The following is a 20209-nucleotide window of genomic DNA, read 5'->3' on the forward strand; positions in this document are numbered from 1 at the left end:
AGGTGTTTTTCCACAAGAGTAACGGCAGAGCTTTGACCGAGTATTGCTGAATCTTCAGGGAAGACCCACAGAAGGTTGAAGTCAGTGAGTGAACTGAAAGGTGTTTCATACTTAGAACTTCTTTATAAACGCTTCTCGTAGTTTGAATGTGCCTTTGTGCTGGTTTTGAGAGGTAGGAAATACTTGCTTACATCATCAGTCACAAAAAGAATTTCAATATTGTGAAGAGATTGATCACATTTAAGCAAACTTTTTAAAAAGGGTGTTAAACAGGCTGACCCTTTAAAAAATATGCTCAAATAAATACATGTGGACGGACTAAAAAAATGATGTGGTCATAATAAAAAAGGAACACTTTTATACATAGGATTTTATTTTGCACTGCTGTAACAATTTCATTATAGACCAAGGGAGAGGGAGAAAAAAAAAAAAAAGGATAAAACCACCACACTGAGTAAATTACTAAAGCTTTTCTACTTTTGACAGGATTTTCCATCTGGTAGATTTATTGTCATATCCCCTTCAAAACAGACAAGATGCTTACCATATTTTAAAGATTATAGGTTGCCACTGAAAGAAAAATTTTACACAGTCACTGTACATCAAGGTTGAAAAACTGTCCTGCATGAAAAATATACTTAGAAATCATGTGAATAAAAGCAAAAGAAAACATTATTGTGTTTAAGGAAAGATTAAAGTCCTCATAATGTGCCATCTAAATGTGGACATTCATTCTTCTTGGAGTCGCTTAGGTGTAGGGAGTTCTTGCTTCTGCCCATTTCACTCATTATACTGTGTTTTTACCCAACAGTATTCATTAAGGCAAACAAATCCTTTTCTGAAGAGGTCTTAAAGAAATTGTGGACATATAGCAAACTTTTGGCATTAAAACAGGTTAACACATACATAGCCTTTAGTAATGTACATTAAGCATATTTTCTTGGACTAGTGACAAGAAAAGATGAACATGCTTGTTAACAATGTCAAAAAGTTTAAAATTCAGTGTCCAAGCAATTCCTAACAATGCTTCTGTAGCTTTAAGCTCTAAACAGTATAGAATTTATGCAAATGCATTAAAGAATTCAAGCTTGGCAAATTACACCCAAGCAGGTTAAACTGTATATACAGAAAGGAAATGATAAATACAGAATTAAAAGAGTCCTTCTGGTTTTCCTTATAGCCTTGAAAATTGACAAACTTTTTGAGGACAGTTCTAGAATATTAAACAGTAGGTCACCACAGGTGTGAAACCTAACCACACAAACTGATTTAAAATACTCAAGATGACTTTGTAGTGTTTTAATACAGTTTTCAGTTCGTAGGTAAGGGCACAAGACAACATTTAACAAAAATAATCACATCAATTGACCTAGAAATCAAATGCAAATAGATATGAATACAATCTCCAAAATCTGTCTTTTTAAGTGAACATTAACCATTTATTCAAAGTTATACAAGAATTTGAAGGATTAAGAGTCTCCTGTGACATAAAGCCATTTCAAACAGCTTCATGTCTCAGCTGAGCAGGAGGAGAGAGCGAAAGAGGAAGTGAGTAGCCGCATCTGGGCAGCGAGACAGTAAAAACGGGCTCAGCAGCAGCCCCCCCCGGCCTGTTGTCCTCCCTGATTGCCTGCGTGTGTGGCGTTCGTAGCAGCGTGCTGAGGGCCGATTTTAATGCCGTTCGCCTGAAACAGAAGGGGGAAGGGATAACAAATGTTAACCGGACCCGTCCAACCAGTACAGCTTCACTAAATTTGAAGAACTCCGCCGAATTCCTTTTATGTTTAAAAATTTTTTTCCCCCACTGAATTCTTAATGATGTAATTTTTACCAAACGACTTGGGAAAAAAAAAAGACACGAAGCAGATTTTTGCGACAATTACAACCGTATCTCTGAGGGGATGTTCCTTCCTTGTAAAAATAATACCGTGGAAATCCTTCTGAAAAGATTTCTTTACCCCACCAGGCCGTCGTGCGTGGACAGAGCCCGGGCAGTGCCACTTCCCCGGGCACTCTCACGATGGAGACACTGTTTAAAACGATGACTGCAAGTAATCTTTAAAGGATAAAAACAGGCCCAGCCCTAGGCCGCTCGCTCTAATACGACGTCAAAGCTTTTCTCGAGACAGCGTTTCTGTTCCATGTTGAATCAGCTGTGCAGGCTGAGGGCATGTGAGTGTTCTGTGTCATCAATAATTTCTATGATCCCCAAAGACATGGCAGCTTGCCAAGAACCCACACACAGAGTAGTGCTTTCATTCATCAAACTCACACTTCTGTCTTAGCCCTCACTCCCTCGAGTGGGTTTTACCTACAAATACAACACTTTGAGAAAAGTAATACAGTAGCTTCAGAAATTAAGCTCTTAAGGAAACTTTACGTCACAGTAAATCTCAGATTTATAGCGCTTGGCAGTTGCTCTGCAACGGGAGTAGCCTGGGGGTTTCTGGCACTCGCTCGGTATTGACAGCAGCTGATGTGGTTTCTTTTCGCTCTTTTGACTCCTCTTTAATAAAAAGCATGCCCTATGGCTCATTGGTTTTGCCCCCTCTGGGCTGGTAGCAACTTCTTGAGGAATCAAGGAGTCAGACTTGGCAGCAGGCCAAATAAATCGCACGGCCTGTTGGCTCCTGACAGCGCCGTACAATGGAAGCTGCACGGCGCGCAGCAAAGCAGTCAGCTACTATATGAAACCACACGGCAACGCTGAACGTGCCTCTCACACACACGCCCGATTACTGCTCCGTTTATCCGGCCTCAGCCTCTGAACGGTGGTGGCTTCCAAGTAACTCCGAATCTACTGCCCTATGAGCCCAGAAGATAGGATTTAGAAAATAGAGCACTCCAAATTAAAAGAAATGAGAAAATCAAGCACTTTTTGGAAACCTTAGGCAAAACTGTTGTTTGTTTCAGCAAAGAATACTGAGGCAGGTATCGAAGAGCCTCGTGTATGTACAGGCCAAGAGCCACACGTGCAATAAAGGATCCCTAACACCAGGCTTTCCTAATTGCGACTGTGGGAGGGCTAAGGGCTTTCTCTTGGAAGCACAGTCTCAATACGGAACGGCAAAAATATTTGTGTCAAAGTAAATAATCTACCATACATCCACATAAACATTCTGAAATAAATCAATGCAAGGTGGGGATTTAGGTCAGAATGATAACCTTTGGTAAACACTCTGAATTACATGCTTCAAAGCTTTACATTTTATCCTAATCATATTCATCAAGTAATTTTACAAAGGAGACAAAACCAAAAACAACGCCAATTGCCAATTATATATATTAGTCTCCTGAAAACATGCTATGCTATACTGGGAGTCATTTCCAAACTGGTTATTTCCCTCTTTCATACTAGACAAGAGAGAGAGCATCCTGCATTAGTAACATAGTACGTGCATGTACACACTAGAAAATTATTCCCCAAAGCAGATGACACCATATGGAGGCATGGATGAAAGTGGATTTTCTTCTCTCTTTGGAGGGTTTATCTTTTTTTGCATTGCTTGCAAAATGGTCACTTATCTTAATCCATTTTCACAAAGTGATGCTCTACTAAGAACATAAAAACATTTACCTATTATAGAACATAGGACAAATTTTCAGTTAGAGGATTATAAACTAATAATGTGTTAACTGACATCATAGACCCATTTTAGGAATTTAAAAAAATATAAACTCATGAATCCATGTAGTAGCTAAAATTCAACTCTAAATTAATACTAGCCAATAGTATTTATTTATGCATAATATATATACCTCGTTATTAATGTCAAAGACTCCTTCTTGGATTTTCTCATAAATTTCTTTTGCTGTATTAATAAATGCCTGAAATATAGAGAAATGGATTCGAATTATTTAAAATCACAGTAGTAAAAGAACATTATGTAAAAACTCTGTAGAATATCATAAGGTTCCATATAAGAAAATCAATCAATGTAATACAGCCTGTTTATTAATAAAGGACAAAAACCATATGATCACTTCAAAAGAGGCAGAAGAGGCATTTAACAAGTTCCAACAACCTTTCATGATAAAAACACTCAACAAAATAGGATTAGAAGGGGACTTCCTCAATGGCTTCTATGAAAAACTCCCAGCTAACATCATACCAAGTGGTGAAGACTGAAAGCTTTCCTAAAGATAAAGAACAAGGCAAGGATGTATATGAATGTTCATTATTAGCAGCAATAGCCAAAAAGTGGAAACAACACAAATGTTAATCTACTGATGAATAAAACCCAAAAGGTGGTATAACCTTATAATGCACTATTACTCAGCCATAAAAAAAATGAAGTACTCATTCATACTACAATGTGGATGAACCTTGAAAACAGACCACACATAGCATGATTACATTTATGGAAATGTTCAGAAGAGGTCAATCCATAGAGGGAAATAGTAGATTATTGGTTGCCAAGGATTAGGGAAATGCAGAATGACTGCTAATGCGTATGGGGTTTCTTTTGGGGTGATAAAAATGTTCTGGGATCAGATAGTGGTGATGGTTGCACAACCTTGTGAAAACTCTAAAACTTAACTGACTTGTACTCTTTAAAAGGGTAAATTTTATGGTATATGAACTATATTCCAAAAGAAGAATTCATCACTGGAGGGAGCGGGCAGGGATAGCATAATGTGAGAACAGCACACATAAGAAAAAGATGTCAGTTTGATACATTGCATAAACTTCCATGTTGAAACTAGCTTACTTTTAGAGGCCACTGTTCCACACAGGATCCTGTTCACCAGGGCAATGTATTACTTCATACACAGTTTAAGAGGGAAAGAATCAAAGGATGCTTATGATAAAGACATAAAAAGCAGCTCAACTTCTGTGCCATGTTGAATGAAGTTTCACCCTTTTCCCATATAGTATACTACTAAATTGACACACAAAAAAATGAGTGTTAAAAGACTGACCAAATTAAGCCTCTAAATACCAAATGAATCCATAGGCATTCTCTATCTATGTAAAATATTAAGCTACTAGGGGGCACCCGGCTCAGTCGGTAGAGCATGTGACTCTTGATCTCGGGTTTGTGAGGTCTAGCCCCATGTTGAGGGTAGAGAGTACTAAAAACACAAATAAATACAAATAAAATATTAAGATTTTTTTTTAAAGATCTTATTTATTCATTTGACAGAGAGAGACACAGCGAGAGAGGAAACACAAGCAGGGGGAGTGGGAGAGGGAGAAGCAGGCTTCCCGCGGAGCAGGGAGCCCAAAGCGGGGCTCGATCCCAGGACCCCGGGATCATGACCTGAGCCCACGGCAGACACTTAACGATTGAGCCACCCAGGCGCCCCAAATATTAAGATGTTTTATACAAATAGTGCCAATGCTACCGAAGGTTGTTTATAAACTCACGTTCTAAACTATCCCATCTGAGAGAGCACAGATAATAGCATTCACATTCTAAGTCAGGTCCTCTTCAGTGAGCATTCTCTGAAAAGTCATAAACAGGGCGATTCTCTGCTAGCACTGCCACAGATTTAATTCCAAATTTAAAAAGTAAACAGGTTCGGGGCGCCTGGGTGGCTCAGTCGTTAAGTGTCTGCCTTTGGCTCAGGTCATGATCCCAGGGTCCTGGGATCGGGCCCCGCATTGGGCTCCCTGCTCGGCAGGAAGCCTGCTTCTCCCTCTCCCACTCCCCCTACTTGTGTCCCCTCTCTCGCTGTCTCTCTCTGTCAAATAAATAAATAAAATCTTAAAAAAAAAAAAAAGTAAACAGGTTCATGGAGAGGAACCAATCCTACCTCTCGTCTTTTCCACACTGGAAACATCTGACTGCGGAACTTGCCACCGGAGCTTTTGTTTCCTAATTAACAGGACTGATCTGTTTTCACCTTTAAAGGCCTTACAGCTCCCCAGAGTAATCAATCTACTGCAGCTCAATTACTGCACCAAGAACACACCAGTCAGCGGCGGAGACGCGAGTGACTGCGGCAGGAGCGCAGAGATATGAATATGCATAAACTCTAAGTGGCTGATCGAATCATCAGAGAGGGTCATGAGAATTTGCAGCAAAATAATGAGAAGAATTAATCACTGCAGATTCACAAGGCACTTAGGAAGCAAGTGCGCTTTTCGTGTGCACGGGAGTTACAGTGAAGGAGAAACTGGCTTCCAGCCAACTCTGAATTGATTCACATTCCTCAAAATTGAAGTTACCCTTATAAATAAGGAAAAACTTAACTTTATTTCCAATAACATGTCAATTACGGTGATGGCCTTAGAAACCAGGCTAACTAAATACTTAAGTCAACCGACATAAATTCACAGGGCTCGAAATCCTTAAAGGGGCCCCTGCATGTGTACATCTCCCTCGAACATCAGACAGAACTACAAGATCCCATAAAGGAGTTAAAACTTCATATAAACAGCATCTGTATTATAAAATACATTAAATGTGCCAATTTATGGAAAGAAGTGGACATTTTTGCTAATCTGTTGACGAATCACTTTAAAAACTGGCTCAAGAAAGCTATGCTATATGAAATTTTCTAAGTCACTACTAATTTTATGACCTGAACAGTACTTAATATTATTAAACACCTTTAAGAACAGTTGTACCCAATGGACTTAAGATGTATTTTACATCTGAAGAACATGCAATCAACTGAATTATATACAAATGGTTATATTTCCTTTCATAATTCTCATCATCTCAATGAAACAGTCTTTAGACAATGCTACATTTACTTGGCATCCAACTCATGATTATATGCTGAAGACACTGAAATAAAATATCTTCCACTCCTCTGGGCACATTATAAAGAGAGTATTATATAAATGGGTTGTTTTGTTTACATGATGGCAAAATTAATTATATTTAATCTGTATTATTAAATGATTAATTAATGATCAATTTTAACGAATCCTTAGTTTAAAATCCGATGTGACAAATGCAGACATTAGTTCACATGTTCTAAAAGCCCGTGGCTATCGACTGAAACTGTTGAATCCCCAAATATAACGAACATTAACCAAATACTTTTAAGGCTTATTAGAGATGAAATGAAACTTCTAAGAAAAGAGCCTTGGGTGTTACAGACAATCTCTGATCCCTACAGCTGCAAGCATTTCAAGAACTCGGAAAGACAAGGGATGCCTCTTACAATAACTGGCTAGAATTTTAATTGCTTGTTTCACTCTAGTCACTAAAAAGCAATCCCCGCATTTGTTTTTCAACGTAGCGACTTAATGTGAAATACCTCTAGAACACAGACAACAATGAGGAAATGAGCAACAATTTAACTAGATACTACAAAGCCTTTACACTAAAGCTCTCATGTTTTCATAGGATAGTCTTAACTTGAAATTCCTTCCAGTTCTAAACATAATTTTAACCAGTTTCACTTCTGTTTTTCAGGCTATACAAATTCTGAGGAGGGGGCAGGATGAAGAAAAGGGGAAGGGAGCCTGGGTGGCTCTGTCGTTTAAGTGTCTGCCTTCAGCTCGGGTCATGATCCCTGGGCCCTGGGATCGAGCCCCGCGTCGGGCTCCCTGCTCAGGGGGGAGTCTGCTTCTCCCTCTGCCTGCCGCTCCCTGCTTGTGCTCTCGCTCTCTCTGACAAATAAAATCTTAAAAAAAGGAAAGAAAGGAAAGAAAAGGGGAGCATGCATGAGGGCGTGTCTGTGAGTGGTAGGCGGGACGAACCCGTGCAGTATTAGCGGCAGAGGCAATGGGGGAGCCTGCACATGGCGGCAGCTGTGGGGACAGCAAACTTGTAGACAACTCAACAGCTCCTGATGGCGGAGTACAAGTGCTAATGATGACGGTCCATGTCATTAAGGAGAGAGGCTGTAACCTGGTAAATTAATCTACCTGGAATACTTATTTCTTTATTATCATAAAAATGAAGCAAGTTGATGGCACACCTACAGAAAATTTTTAGCATTAGTTAGTGCAATACTTTCAAAGCATAACAACCTAAAGATCACTGTTTTGTGACACGTAAGTCAGAACTGTAAGCAAAAACACTGTATACTTCTATACTCCACAAATACAATCAAATCTGAATATTAACAAATGGGTTATAGAACAGGAAAAAAAAATTTGCTGAGAAACTGATGTCAAAAGATTTCATTATTAGCACCGTGAAACAATATCTAGGCAGATCCACAACTACGTAGTAGAAACAGATTTCTGTGTAGCCAATTTAATTTGGGGAGCCTCTTGCTTTCCCATGCAGGACTCTACTCCAGGATCAGAGGCCTGACTCTCTCATTTCACCATTAACTCTTCCCCTTTGCCCTACTTTGATTAATTGCCATGGTCAGTTCTTTACCTTCATTGGCCATTAACTGCCTTCCAGCTCAGACACTAATCTTTCAGCCCTGGGCAGTAGTCATCTGAATGGTCCTAATACCTAAAATTAAGTCAGTTTTCAGTGACTTCCCTAGCAAAAATTAAAAGAAACATAACCACAAAGAATCATAAATGCATTATAATTCAAATAAATATTCAACACACAAGCTGATGCATATCCTATCGTTTGTCATTCACCCAGGGGTACCTATTAAATTGTTACCTTAGACTCAGCACAGCCCTAGGTACTATTAGAGATACAGGGGAGAGGAGGATAAAGTTCCTACTGCTGCTGAACTACAACAATTTAGTTGGGAGATTCTAAGCACAAGGGCTTAAATCTCTGTTGAAGATGCAGGAAAAAGAAACTTTCTGCACTGACAGAGGGAGAGTGTGTGCAGGGCAGGACTGAGGCAGGTCTAGATGTAGGCCAAGGACAATGTGCTTAGAGGGCCTTCCTTCACAGCCGAGGAGAGAGAACAGAGGCAAAGGGGAACACCGAACAATGTTTCATTTTTATTATGGTTTAACAGTTTTTAAAGCAAAATACTGAAAATAGATTGTCTACAACAGAGTAAAAGATCTAAATTATTTCTTTATGTCACATGCTGCCACCTGGTGGCAAGATAAAAAGTGTAACATCTGATAGGTAAGAATTCCAAATAAATCAAAGTATCTCAGTTTCATTTAAACATCTTGAACAGGGGTACGCCTGGCTGGCTCAGTTGGTAGAGCATGTGACTCTTGATCAGAGGGTTGTGAGTTCAAGCGCCATGTTGGGTGTAGAGATTGCATAAAATTAAGTCTTTAAATAAATAAACATCTTGAACAGATAGATGCTAGACAGCAAAGTACCCTGTGAAATCAGTGATTCTTTAGTTTTTTCCTTAGAACTGGAAAATGTGAGGTAACTAAAATGTTGTTTAATTTTCTTCTCAATTCCTAATCAGTGCTATGAACATCACAGGTGTCCATGTGACGATGCTAATAATAACCAATATTTACTAAGTACTCACTAATGGGTTGGTCACTATGCTAAGTCATTTACATAGGTTTTCATTATTTCTGCAGGAAATTCAAAATATGTATAAAAGTAAGGAAATTCATTTTAATTTTCTTTCATTTGCTTCCAAGAAGATCTGTGGGATGAAATTATCCTTGTAAGATTAACAGAATGGCCAAGGGTGGAGCTCTAGAACCAGACTGTCTTAGGTTCTAACTCTAGTACCACCTCTTACTAGATATGTTGCTTTGGACCCACTGCTTAGCCTCTCTGTAGCATGAGGATAATACGGTGCCTACTTCATAGGATCGTTGGGAGGATGAATGTGTAGAGCACTGAGAACAGTGCTTAGCAAGTGGTAAGCACTCATGGCTTGTTAGCCTTCAGCATCATAAATGTGTGAGTGCAATGATATGTGGGGAACAACAAAAGAGGGTACACATGTGAAATGCGAATGTGTCCTGAAACATGGCAGACAGGATCAAGGAGAGAAATGGTGATCAGGGGTGCCTGGGTGGCTCAGTTGGTTAAGCGTCTGCCTTCGGCTCAGGTCACGATCCCAAAGTCCTGGGATGGATTCCTGCATCGGAATCCTTGCTCAGTGGGGAGCCCACTTCTCCCTCTGCCCCTCATCCCACTCGTGCTATCTCTCTCACTCTTTCTGTCTCTCTCTCAAATAAAATCTTTAAAAAAAAGGTAAAAAAAATGGTAACCAATATTCTTCAGTCAATTAAAATAACTTGGTTAAATAAAAACTAAACATTAGAAAAGTAGATTAGCAATATACAACGTGTACAGTGAGCCCTGAAAATAAACTATATTGAGATACTGCTTAAATATTATGCAAAGACAGGAAAGTCTTGTGAAACGAACACCAGACTAGAAGTTAAACACAAACTCCTTCAAATTCTTTGGCTTTAAAATGCTCTGAGTCTAGGGGCGCCTGGGTGGCTCAGTCGTTAAACGTCTGCCTTCGGCTCAGGTCATGATCCCAGGGTCCTGGGATCGAGCCCCGCATCGGGCTCCCTGCTCCTCTGGAAGCCTGCTTCTCCCTCTTCTACTCCCCTTGCTTGTGTTCCCTCTCTCACTGTGTCTCTGTCAAATGAATAAATAAAATCTTAAAAAAAAAGTCTATCTGATTTAGTTTCAGTAAGAGAGAACTCATACATACATCATCCAATACAATGGCTTTCATATTGTATCTCACAGACATCTTGCAGGGGCCACCTCTTGGGATGAGGTAGGAAGTAGGGAGAACCCAGTAAAAGGAGAATGAAATCCCTCTTTCCCCCCTCATCTTCCACGGCATCCCATTCTGCTTTTCTTTCATACAGTTTCCTGTGTTTCATTAGAAGAAAGAGGGCTACTGCTAAATCTACTGATTTACAGTAACTCTCACTTTATAGATAGGACTGAGCTGCAGAAGGAGAAAAGACTTATCCAAGACCATGCACAACTGCAGCAGAAGCAAGATTAGCAGGACTGACATTCTGCCCACATTTATCTTCCCTTTATCAGGATCACTTATCTTTAACACGACTCAAAGGAATTTTCATTTTTTTATGTTTTCATTTTATTTTACGATGAATTTATAAGGAGGCAAGGTTGGCCATGGGGAGACCAGTACAGAGTCTAAAACAATAATCCAGTTAAGAAATGAAGGCCTGACAAATTAACTGTGGCAACAAGAATGGAAAGCAAAGATCAAACTTAGTATCTACTTTGGAGAAATTAACAGGACTTGGTAAATAATAGGGAAAGAATGGTAAGGTATTTAAGGGTGACTCCACTTTTGGCTAAAGTGACTGACACGGAAGGGTATGCCATGAATTGAGATACATAAAGTAGGAGGGGCACCTGGGTGGCTCAGTCAGTTAAGCGTCCAACTCTTTGATTTTGGCTCAGGTCATGATCTCGGGGTTGTGAGACTGAGCCCCGTGTCAGGCTCCGCGATCAGTGGGGAGTCTGCCTCTCTCTCTCTCTTCCTCTGACCCTCCCTCTGCTAGTGCTCTAAAACAAATGAATAAATCTTTAAAAAAAATAAAAAGGTAAAAAATCAGGTTTCAAGGAGAGAATGAAGAGTTTATTTTAGACACATGGAATTCCAATGCTTATGTCAGATACAAGTGGAAAGGTCTTGGTAGCTGGTGATCTAGATAATTGTGTGCTTATCTATGAATATGCACTATAAGTGTGTGAGGATGTAAGTGTGTGATATGCACATAACAGCAGGACTTTCTCCAGTAATGTTCAGCTACCTTAGTTTAGTAGAGAAAGCAGATGTAACTTTCAAAGTTAGTTTGGCTTGGATGATCCAAGTTCTGTTGGGTGATGGCCAAGTAAGGGGTGGAGAAACTGATGCTATCAGCAAAATCTTCCCATTAGGGGAAGAGAGTAATAAATATTTATTAAACACTCCTCCAAGGATGCTGGAAACCTGATACGGTCAGGCCAAATTTCCAGTGAAAAATTCGTATGGTACCCTTGACACTGAGAACAGGGTGAAGGGGACAAGAAAGCCTTCAGTTTACGCCACATTCCAGCTTTATAGAATTACCTGTTCCACCACTTCTAATACAGCCCAAGGCAAGAAAGATGTGCTCTCAATGCAAATTAAGTCTGGAGGTACTGGGACAGGACACGAGCATATTCAAGGGGCCTTGAAATTGGTGTTCTTAGTTACACAAGTCATGTGTTTTCCCTAAACATAGAAATCCACCTATCCTGTCAGTTTAGATGGTTCGGCAAGCTACTGCAATCTGTCTTAGGGCCAGCTAGCTAGTTGACTATGCTTTCCAACTATTATCTTGGCTGTATCTTTTGTTTTTGCTTAGATTTTATTTATTTGAGCGAGAGTGTGCCTGAGACAGAGTATGAGGCAGAGAGAGAGAGCCCACGTACACACAAGGGGGAGGGGTAGAGGGAGAAGCAGACTCCCTGCCAAGCAGGGAGCCTGATGCGGGACTTGATCGTATGACCCTGGAATCATGACCTGAGTCAAAGGCAGACACTTAACTGACTGAGCCACCCAGGTGCCCTTGGTTGTCTCTTTTAGTACTTTAGCAGCTAAGCCAGGAATTGCCAGCCTTGATTTTTCAATAGTTTAAGATATTTTATTTAAAGATTTTTAAGTTTATTTATTCATTTAATATGTCATCTCTACACCCAACATGGGGCTCGAACACATGACTCCAAGATGAAGATCAGTCACATGCTCTTCCAATTGAGCCAGCCAAGTGCCCCTCAAGATATTAAGTAATCTCTACACCCAACGTGAAGCTCAAACTTACAACCCAGAGTTCAAGAGTCAAGTGCTCCACTGACTGAGCCAGCCAGGTACCCCAAGAGCTTAAGGTGTTTTTTTAAGATATTTTAAGTTATTAGACTTTTGCCTCAACATTGTTTGATGTTTATGTATTTTTCTGGGTTCCCATAGTAAAATTGATGAACATACGGAAAAATAACCCATCAAATGGCTAAGAGAGTGAGAATATCTGATAAGGAGACAACTGTTAAGCAAATGGCAAGTTTAACCGCAATTCACACCACAATCCTTTGGAATCCTAGAGGGAATATAATACTGAATTTTGGTAATATACAACTCTGAGAAAATGGAATTTTACTCTATAGAGAAAATACACAGAGAAAGACAGGGAAGGATATATGTAACTACATACACACACACAACAGAGTTACATATATAATTATAATACAGTAATACATCACTTCTGGGGCATTCTGAAATTTTCATGAAGTTAGCATGAGGCTTTTGGGAAGGGGTATTTTTCCTAGCCTGATGTAATCTTTGTGACATTTATTCCTGGGTCTAAAAAAAAATCTTTTCCAACTACTAGGACATTAGGTAGCTACTGAAGGAAGCTCCTATCAAAGGAGAAGCCAATCTGTTCTTCTGGGTTTTCAAAAATCTCATGAGTTTTAGAATGCTTAGAGCAAAGAAGGTTTAGGACAGAATTCCACCTACATATTACCAAGTGGGACCAAAGCATAAAAGATTAAAGACTGAAGGAAAAAGGACAAGAGAGAAGTAATTAAATAAATACTTAACCATCCAAACATTTATTATCTACTTTGCAGAGGAGAAACTATGCTAGGTGCTGGGAATGCAGAGATGAAAAGATAGTCCGTTTTCAAAGAATGCTGCCCTTATGTTGAACCAACATGAAAAACAAGCGTCATGACAGAGTGCTAAGATAAATTCATGCTCAGGAAGATTTAGGAATGAACACAGAGAAGAGAGCATATAATTGCTATGTGTGCATGTGTGTGGTGGCTGGTGGTGGAGGGGGCAGGGAGGGTGTGTTGTGTGTCATGGCATTCCAAGAGGAGGTATGAGGTTTTGTTATATCCTTGAAGGATCAGGTAGGAAGAAAGGGCATTTCAAGGGTCGAGAATACTTTCTGCGGAGGCGGGCTGAAAGAGCACCACCCAGCTGATGAGCTCTTAGTATAATATAGAGAGCACATTGTAAGGAGATGGCCAATAAGGGGACTTGTTTTCCAAGCTAATGAGTTTGATTCTGAAGCTGTGAGGAGCCCACTACACATGGTGTTAATAAAATTGGGGAGTGACATTCAATTTTCATTTTTATGAAGATCTCAGAGGCAACAATTTAGAGGATTGAAAAATTAAGACAGGGAATCCAAGAGCAATGATAGAAGAGAACGACTTGGGGAGATATTTAACAGGTAGAAATAACAAGACACAGTGGAAAGCAATATATATTCACCACTGAATTATAAATGTCATTATAATTGACTATAAAGGGGTAGGGAAAAAGAAACACTTCAGGACAGAGGCTACTGAAGATTCTAATATCCGGAAGGAACTGTTTAAGGTAAGAACAGAAAAGTATTTGTTAGGATAGGCAATTTTAGGAAGTCCAGGGTAACCTTGGCCATGGTAGAGGAAGTTGACCTGTGAACTGCGGTGTGAAAAAGAATGAGGAAATGGAGATGGATCTTACTAGAAGAGAACATATCCAGAACTGGGAATGACAGGTTTTTGTTTTAAAATGGTTTAACTTTGATTATGTAATTATATGCTGATAGCCTAGAGAAGGAGAGGATGAAATCGTTTGAAGGAATGTTTCTGAGGAACAGAAAAAGACAGTAGTCTCTCAGGTTCTTCTGTTAGGTAACAGAGCTGAAGGAACTTCAGTCTCCACACTCCTCAAAGCCTGCCCAGGAGAGCAGCATGGACAACACGAGACAGCTGGTTCCAAATGCAGGCTTTCAGCTCACACCCCTGACCTATGGAATCAGAATCTTCCTTTTAACAGGATTCCTAGGTGATCTGCGTGCATATTAATGTTTGAGAAGCACAGCTCTAAATACAACTGATTTGAGGGAAAAAATTGTTTATTTTTATTTATTTATTTTTTAAAGTAGGCTCTACATCCAATGTGGGGCTTGAACTCACGGCCCCAAGATCAAGAGTCATATCCTCCACTGAATGAGCCAGCCAGGTCCCCCTGGAAAAGAATGTTTTTATAAGATATTCTGAGCTAAGGAAAAAGCAATCTCCACACCACCAACTGCAACCCATATGTTACCATGAAGTAAGAGAATAAGCAAAATAAAAAAGACGTTCTTCTTTCAGATATTATATATCCCCTATCCCATTTTTGGGGGGAGAATGGTTAAATCACACTGGAAACCTCTAGGTTAAATAAAACTGAACAAGCTTCTTAACGGGGGTTCTCAGAAACTAATAAACTATTGTGAATTCTGGTTTTCTACAAGGGAGATACACACCAGCTCCTCCTAAACACGTCTGACCATGGAACCCTATGCAGAGGTGATCATTTTATTATTTTATTTTTTAAAAAGATTTTATTTATTTGAGAGCAGAGAGAGAGAGCACAAGCAGGGGGAGTGACAGAGGTGGAAGAAGAAGGAGACTCCCTGCTGAGCAGGGAGCCTGACGCAGCACCCGATCCCTGGACCCCGGGATCATGACCTGGGCTGAAGGCAGATGCTTAACCGACTGCGCCACCCAGGTGTCCATAGAGGTGCTCATTTTAATTAATGCTCCTCAAAGAAGGATAGGATAGTCTTCAATACTGCTATTCTCTACTGTATGGCACAATAGAAAGGGGATAACAAATGTGAAAGAACTTCTGACAACGTGCCATACAAATATACAACAGCATTATTTCAGGTACTTGGCATGTTTTAATCACCTGAAAATTCTTCTGAAATAAATTTTCCACTTATGAGACACTCTTCTAAATGCGGACACCACATATGTGCACATCACTGGATTCGAGTGACAGAAGGAGCTTCTTGTATGTAACCTTCATACCAACGCCTCAGTTTGTCACAGGGCAGACCACAGAGACCAGATTTTCCTGGGACACCGGGGAGTAGGACACTAAACAAAGCTGTGGTTCTAGAATGATCTGCCAGAGGGTGGCAGCTGAGGAGGTGTTTCCATGAGGAGCCAGGACAGTTACCAGGTACACATGATATCTTGGTGTCCTCAATGACCTTCAGGTCTCAGTTGAAAACAGAAATCAAAACTAATATTCAAAAATATTTACTGCCAGTCACATAGCTGATTCTTAATTTTCCTATCAGCAAAATCTTCAGTAAAATGGAGGTCAAAGTAATTTTTTTCTTTTTTGTCAGCCAGAGATAAGCCTAAATCTCATTTTCCTAAAATGTAATGACACTATAAATGCTCTGTATACTCAGTGTAAATATTACTTGAATAAACCATACGCAACTAAATGGGTTTTTCCCTCCATATGCTATGAACTCAAATATATGTGTATAGCACCCAAGTATCATGTTTAAAAAATCAGTACTAGAAACTGAAAATGTAAAGAATTAAGTTCTGGTCTCCTATTACCGTGGGAATACCATATAGACAAGACTATTTTGGTTGAAATTGGCTTTCTGATTTCATTGACATTTAGGGGATGAACTCCGGGGTGTATTTCTACTATCACATTTATGGGTGTATTTCCTCAGTGAATAACAAAAAGGACAAATTATAATAGCACGTTTAGAGCTATCCGAAGTTGTATTATGAAGTGACTAAAATCTACTTCACAGGAAGGATGAATTCCTTTATTATAACTTGTAACTCAGAAATTGTAACTTACAGTTTGGAAACCAATATACTTAAACACAGTAGTTGTATACTATAGTAGTTTGCTAACAGAGAGGTTTTACATGGAGAAAGCTTTCTGTTTGTGTGTAGATAATAAATGTTTATATGTGTGTGGTATTAATGTTATATATGATTTTATAAATAGTAGATCTTGTCTGAGGAATTTTATTTTATTTTTAATTTTTATTTATTTATTTATTTTTAAAAGATTTTATTTATTTATTTGAGAGAGAGAGAATGAGAGAGAGCACAGGAGAGGGGGGAGGGTCAGAGGGAGAAGCAGACTCCCTGCCGAGCAGGGAGCCCGATGCGGGACTCGATCCAGGGACTCCAGGATCATGACCTGAGCCGAAGGCAGTCGCTTAACCAACTGAGCCACCCAGGCGCCCTGAGGAATTTTATTTTTAAGGTATTTTATTTTTATGCTCTCTAGAAAATAATTTGAAAAATATTTTTTTGAGGGAGGAGGGGCAGAGGGAAAGGGAGAGCGAGAATCCCAGGCAGGCTCATGCCCAGTACGGAGCCTGATGTGGGACTCAATCTCACGACCCTGAGATCATGACCTGAGTTGAAATCAAAAGTCGGATACTTAATCAACTAAGCCACCCAGGCGCTTCTGAAATAAAGCATTTTTAAAGAAGATTTTATTTATTTGAGAGAGAGAGCACAAGCGAGAAAGAGCATGATTGGTGGGGGGAGGGGTAGAAGGACAAGAAAACTCCCCCCTGAGCAGGGAGCCCGACATGGGGCCTCATGACCTGAGGCGAAGGCAGACGCTTAACCAACTGAGCCACCCAGGCCCTCTGAAATAAAGCATTTTGAAGATCATCATACACCATCCCACCTACTTCTAAATGAATAAAGAGGATGCATGTATGACACAGAGTTGTTGGTGCTTCACTTCACTGATTTTAACTGTATCCTGTTATTCTGGCTCAGTGTTTTTCAACCGCGATACTACTGATATTTACACCGATTCTTTGTTGTGGGGAGCTATCCTATGCATTTTTCTCTAACACCAGTTTGGCTGTTCTTCCCCTCAAAAGATCCTTCATAGATGAAATCATTTAACTGAGTAGTAAATCCATGGACTAATAATAAACTTACTTCCAGCAACAATTCAACTAATGTTGGAAAAATGCTGTCATCTGATGCTGCAAATTAACCAATCTCTTCCAGGGAAGTATAAGAGTTAAAAAACTTCATGGTCTCTACTTGCACTATAGTAACTAGATCTTGATTAAAATATAAAAACAGATTGCAGCATAACAGCAAAAGGCAACAGGTCTAGTTAATAAACAGAAAGGAATCATCACTCCATCAGGTTTAACCTTAATGAATAATGATGTAGTTTAAAAAAATTTTTTTTTTTTTTTAAGATTCCATTTATTTGTCAGAGAGAGGGAGAAAGTGAGCACGCGTGCGCACAGCAGGGGGAGCAGCAGACTCCCAGCTGAGCAAGGAGCCCGCTGCAGGGCTCAATCCCAGGACACTGGGATCATGACCTGAGCCAAAGGCAGATGCTTAACCGACTGGTCCACCCAGGTGCCCCTAGGTTTAAATTTCTAAAAAGAACTTTTAGTCAAATGGTCCATGATCAGGACACTGGCTCTGTATAAATCATTCTATCTTTTAACATACAGTAGTCCCCCTTATCCATGGTTCTGCTTTCCATGGTTTCTATTACCCTCGGTCAACCATGCTCCACAAGCAGATGATCCTCCTTCTGATGTACAGTTAGGTCAAGAGCGGCCTAACGCTACACCACAATGCCTACGTCATGCACCTCATTTCATCTTATAACACAGGCATTGTACTGTCTCACATCATCACAAAGGTGAGTACAGTATAGGACAATGTATCATGGTTATATGTTTTTTAAATTACTGCCACTGAAATATTTATAGGTAAAATATTTCTGGAATTTCCTTTAAAAAAAAAAAAGAGGACATAATAAAAAACATCATCAAAATGGTGATAACTTCTGAAGCCAGATGATAGATGGTAGATATATGGATTTACCTTTTTACTTTAAGTGGTGACAACTATTTAAATTGATTTAAAATAGCACCACCAACCTTACTGTGAACTGACCAAAATGCTTTAATATGGGTGATGTAGAAAAATAAACTAATGCATAAACATATACTGTCATATAAATGCTCATTACTTAATGATGTACTTAATTGGGTTTTAACGTCTGACATGCACAAAGGTCATGAATGAAGTCAGTTTGTTTAAAAAAAAATACTAGATTATTTATGAAAGTGCAAAACATCTCATGTTTTGCCCAATTTTGGAGTTCTTCCCTTAGTTACTTTGCTCCACATAAAACTCATTATTATCTTCCAACCAGGTCTTTCTTATTCTATATAGCTCAGCTGTCTCTTTTATGAATATTAGTATAATTTTCTTCAGTTACTTCTGAACAATCTTACTAAGAAAGTCTATGTATGCATAATAAAAATCTCAACAATGACTTTATTATTTGTTAGGCATAAGCTAAAACACATAATATTCAGCATGGAAAAACCCGGTTGTTGTAAAAAAAAAAAAAAATTTGCTTTGTGCAAAAATGTGACAGAGACTCACCAAAGAGCCATACTTAAAAAAAAATTAGTAACTTAATATTTTGAAAAAGAAATTGTGTTCTTTGTAAATTCAAAAAATATCACTTAAGGTTTTATAACTATGCTCCATACTCTCACACTGGTATTTCATTATAATACAACTGTGAGGCTTCTTAATCTTTAATTTAAAAAAAAATTGCCACTGTGATTTTTAACAACAGGTTAACTTTAAAGTTGTTTGTGTGTGGTTATTATTATTATTGTGTTCTGATCAAACTTTCTGAGGTAACTATAGATTCACATGCAGGTTTAAGAGAGAATACAGAGAGATCTTGTGTAACCTTTACCTGGTTTCCTCTAATGGTAGTATCTTGGAAACGTATAGCACATTGTTACAATCAAAATGTTGATAAGTGATACAGAACATTTCATTATAAGGATCCCTCGTGTTGGTCTTTTTATAAACATACCCACTTTCCTTCCACTCTGACACCCCCTCTTAAACCTGGCCATGACTAACCTGTTCTCCATTTCTCTAATTTTGTCATTTCAAGAAAGTCACAAATAGAACCATATGGTATGCAATCTTTTGGGTTTGACTTTATTCACTAAGCACAGTTTTCTGGAGACTCATCTAGGTTGTTGCATGTATCAATAGTTCATCCCTTTTTACTGTTGAGTAGTATTCCGTAGTGTGGATGTACTATGTAACTTTGTCGAACTATTCATCCGTAGGACATCTAGGTTGTTTTCACTGTTTGGCCATATTGTGAATAAAGATGCTATGAACATCTGTGTACTGGTTTCTGGGTAAACAGAAATCTTTGTTTCTCTGGGATAAATGCTCAGACGTGCAACTGCTAGGTAGCATGGTAGGTGAATGTCTAGTTTCTCTCTTTCCTTTTTTTTTTTAACATTTTATTTATTATGTAAACTCCACCCCAAACGTGGGGCCTGAACTCATGACCCCGAGGTCAAGAGTTGCATGCGCTACTGACTGAGCCAGTTAGGTGTCCCTGAATGTACAGTTTTTAAAGAAACTGTCAAACTGTTTCTAGAGTGGCCCTATCATTTTACATTCCCACCAGCAATGTATGAGTGATCTAGTTTCTCCATATCCTTGCCAGCATTTGGTGTTGTCACTTTTTTTAATTTTAGCCATTCTGACGGACGTATAGTGATATC

At 39.2% G+C, this 20209-nt stretch overlaps 1 protein-coding gene across 1 annotated transcript in view; it reads right to left on the minus strand.

Annotated features, from left to right (window-relative positions):
* Positions 1–352: 352 nt before the first annotated feature.
* Positions 353–20209, minus strand: part of RAB2A (RAB2A, member RAS oncogene family) — an 89781-nt gene continuing 69924 nt past the window's right edge. The window contains exons 7-8 of the mRNA XM_078072359.1: positions 3760–3828; positions 353–1685 (exon numbers count right to left, since the gene is read on the minus strand). Coding sequence (XP_077928485.1) covers positions 1590–1685; positions 3760–3828 — 165 coding nt within the window. The 3' untranslated portion in view covers positions 353–1589. The remainder of the gene's footprint in view (positions 1686–3759; positions 3829–20209) is intronic.

This window comes from Halichoerus grypus, chromosome 5, assembly GCF_964656455.1.
Source record: "Halichoerus grypus chromosome 5, mHalGry1.hap1.1, whole genome shotgun sequence".
Taxonomy (NCBI): domain Eukaryota; kingdom Metazoa; phylum Chordata; class Mammalia; order Carnivora; family Phocidae; genus Halichoerus; species Halichoerus grypus.